The sequence below is a fragment of the Chaetura pelagica genome, unplaced genomic scaffold, assembly GCF_000747805.2.
Source record: "Chaetura pelagica isolate M959 unplaced genomic scaffold, ChaPel_1.0 scaffold47, whole genome shotgun sequence".
Classification (NCBI taxonomy): domain Eukaryota; kingdom Metazoa; phylum Chordata; class Aves; order Apodiformes; family Apodidae; genus Chaetura; species Chaetura pelagica.
In genome coordinates, this window is record NW_009954140.1 from 66,817 (window position 1) to 69,519 (window position 2,703).

General features: G+C 53.1%; 1 protein-coding gene across 1 annotated transcript in view; it reads left to right on the forward strand.

Annotated features, from left to right (window-relative positions):
• LOC104393240 (tripartite motif-containing protein 47-like) overlaps positions 1-635 on the forward strand; it is a 12,687-nt gene extending 12,052 nt beyond the window's left edge. The window contains exon 11 of the mRNA XM_010002721.1: positions 10-635. Coding sequence (XP_010001023.1) covers positions 10-635 — 626 coding nt within the window. The remainder of the gene's footprint in view (positions 1-9) is intronic.
• The last annotated feature ends 2,068 nt before the right edge of the window (positions 636-2,703 follow it).

Consider the following 2,703-nt stretch of genomic DNA (forward strand, 5'->3'; position numbering starts at 1 on the left):
CCCACGCAGTTGCCTTTATCATCGACCTGGACAGTGACACGGCTGACAAGTTCATCCAGCTGTTTGGCACCAAAGGGGCCAAGCGGGTCCTGTGCCCCATCCCCTACCCAGAGAGCCCAACCCGCTTTATCAACTGCGAGCAGGTGCTGGGCGTCAACCTCATGAACAGGGGCAACTACTACTGGGAGGTGGAGCTGATCGATGGCTGGGTCAGCATCGGGGTCATCGCGGAGGAATTTGACCCCCGGGAGTCCTACAGCTGCGGGCGCCTGGGGCGGAACGAGAGGTCCTGCTGCCTGCAGTGGAACGGGCAGAACTACGTGGCCTGGTTTGGTGGCCTCCAGTCTGTCATCCAGCAGCCCTTTTTCCAAACCATCGGGGTCTTCTTGGAATATTCAGAGAAGGCCCTGACCTTCTACGGAGTCAAAGACTCTAAGATGACCTGCCTGCAGCAGCTGAAGTTTTCTCCTTGTACCGCGGGTCCGATTGACCCGTTCCAGAACAAGATCAACCACCGGTTTGCCTCTCTTTTCTTGTGCAAGCTAAAACCAGCCTTCTTCCTGGAGAGTGTGGATGCCCACCTGCAGATCGGGCCCCTGAAGAGGGATTGTGTCTCAGTGCTCAAGCGTAGGTAACTGTCTGGGAAGCAGGAGCATGGGAAGACCCAAAGGGTCTCTCCTGCCATGTCTTGCTGCCATCACAGCTTCTCCTTGGTAGTGTTGCATTTCTCTGTGGCAGCCCTCCCTCCTTGCTTGTGCTGTTGGTGGCCCAGGGGTGGATGGAGCTGTCTGGTGGGCAGAGCTGTGGGCTGGGAGCCAGGAGGGAGCTGGATCCAAGGGCCAGCTCTGCTGCTGGGCTGCTGAGCCAGCTTGGGCAAGTCTCTGTGCTGCTCCCTGCCCCTCAGTTTCCCTTTCTGGGTAGCAGGGACAGCGACACAGCCTTTCTTGGTAAAGCACATTGCTCAGGAGAAGTGCCACGTTGATTTGAAGCTGTGTCTTGGTCAGCTGCCAGACTGCCCAGTCTTTCTCCTGCAGATCTGCTCATACTCCCCTGGTAACTCGCACAGATGCTTCACTTTGTGCCTTAGCTCAGTCTCTGTGTCTCTGCTGCTGCTTTTTTAAGTTCTGGCTCATCCACACCTTCTGTGTGCTCCTTCTGAAGGGCCTTTGAAGTAGCAAACCCAGCCACAGACCAGGCAAACCCCCAAAGCAATGTGGTCACTTCCCCAGTGCCCACATCACCGTTGTGCCTTGGTGTGGGTGAGCAGGGTGCTCCAGAGGGGTGGGATGCAGAGGAGCCCTGCTGGATGCAGGAGGGATGCTGGGCTGACACAATACCTCTCCCTGCAGGACTGGCCACCCATTAGTGCTGCCAACGTGAAACGAGGCTCTTTGCCCACCCTCTTGCTGGTATTTTGAGCTCTGGTCTGTGGTCAGGCTCCTTTGGGACAAGCTGTGGTCCCACATGTGGTGGAGGCCCATGACCACGGGACTGTTCCCCACCACAGCCAAAAATCCCAGCTGGGAAAAGCAGAAACCTCCTGCTGAGAAGCAGCAGCACCATTCCTGCCTTGACAGGGTGAAGCAAAGCAGCATGCAACACTTTTGAGGATGTGCTTTTAGGAAATAATGTTCCTCAGGAATTGCTTAGAGAGGCTTTACAGCCAAATATTCCCCTGCGTTTTTGGTGGCCCTAGTATTCTAGGGGATTTTAGTACTGTTAAACTCCCAACTCTTAAAGTACCCTGAGCACACCTGAGCTGTAAATATACACCCTCGTTTAAGTGACAAAGAGGTGCCATGAATATGTCCCAGGGGCAAATTTAGGGGTAGGTGTGAGTGCATTGATCAAAGGTGCTGCATCAGTCAGCTACTAAATGACCCTCTAGCCTCTGGCAATAGGTAACAATTAACAAAAACTACTCTCAAGCAAGTCCCCTCCAGGAAAGATGGAAACTTGAGGCTGAGAGCAAAAAATGCCAGTGTCCTAAGGGAGCTTTTCTAGCAGGGAAATAGAGAATTAGTGCCTGTATGGGAAGCACAGTGCAGCCCCTGTCTCAGCACAGCCCCTGACTCAGTGCAGCTCCTGTCCCAGTGCAGCCTGCCTTTCCACAAGTTTATTTTTCCTGGGATTAGTTTGCTACCTAGCTCCCAAAGCTTGCTTTACAGAATCATGTTGCTGTGTCATATATACCTGGAGAGAAAATATATTGGGTTGGGTTCTTGGCTGGTGTGAATGAGTCAGTGCTGACGCATCGACGGGGATGGAAAATGGCCTGTTTAGCTAAATATGTGAAATATGTATATTCCCCAAAGGATAAGCTGGAAATCATATTCAGGGGGAGCCAAGGGGGAAAAAAAAAGTGAATAAAAAGGCAGCCACAAAGCAGAAAGGTTTAAAGTTAAAGCCATGTTTACTGTAACTCCTTTGCCAGTGCTGCCAGTTCCCTGTGGGAGAGGTGCTGGACCCCAGCAAACAGCCATGGAGGGCTCTCTTTGGATGGGTTGAAGGGTCCAAATGCAGCCACCCCCTCCCCAAGGCAGGGTGGGTGAGTTGGTCTGGGAGGGGGACACCTTGGATTTGCCTGCAGATCCCTCCTTTTCCTCCTCCTCTGCTTGCAGCGACTCCTAAAACACCACTCGTGGTGGGAAAAGGAGAGGAAAAAATGCCAGGGTGAAAGCTTCAGGTGAAATCTTGGCCTTT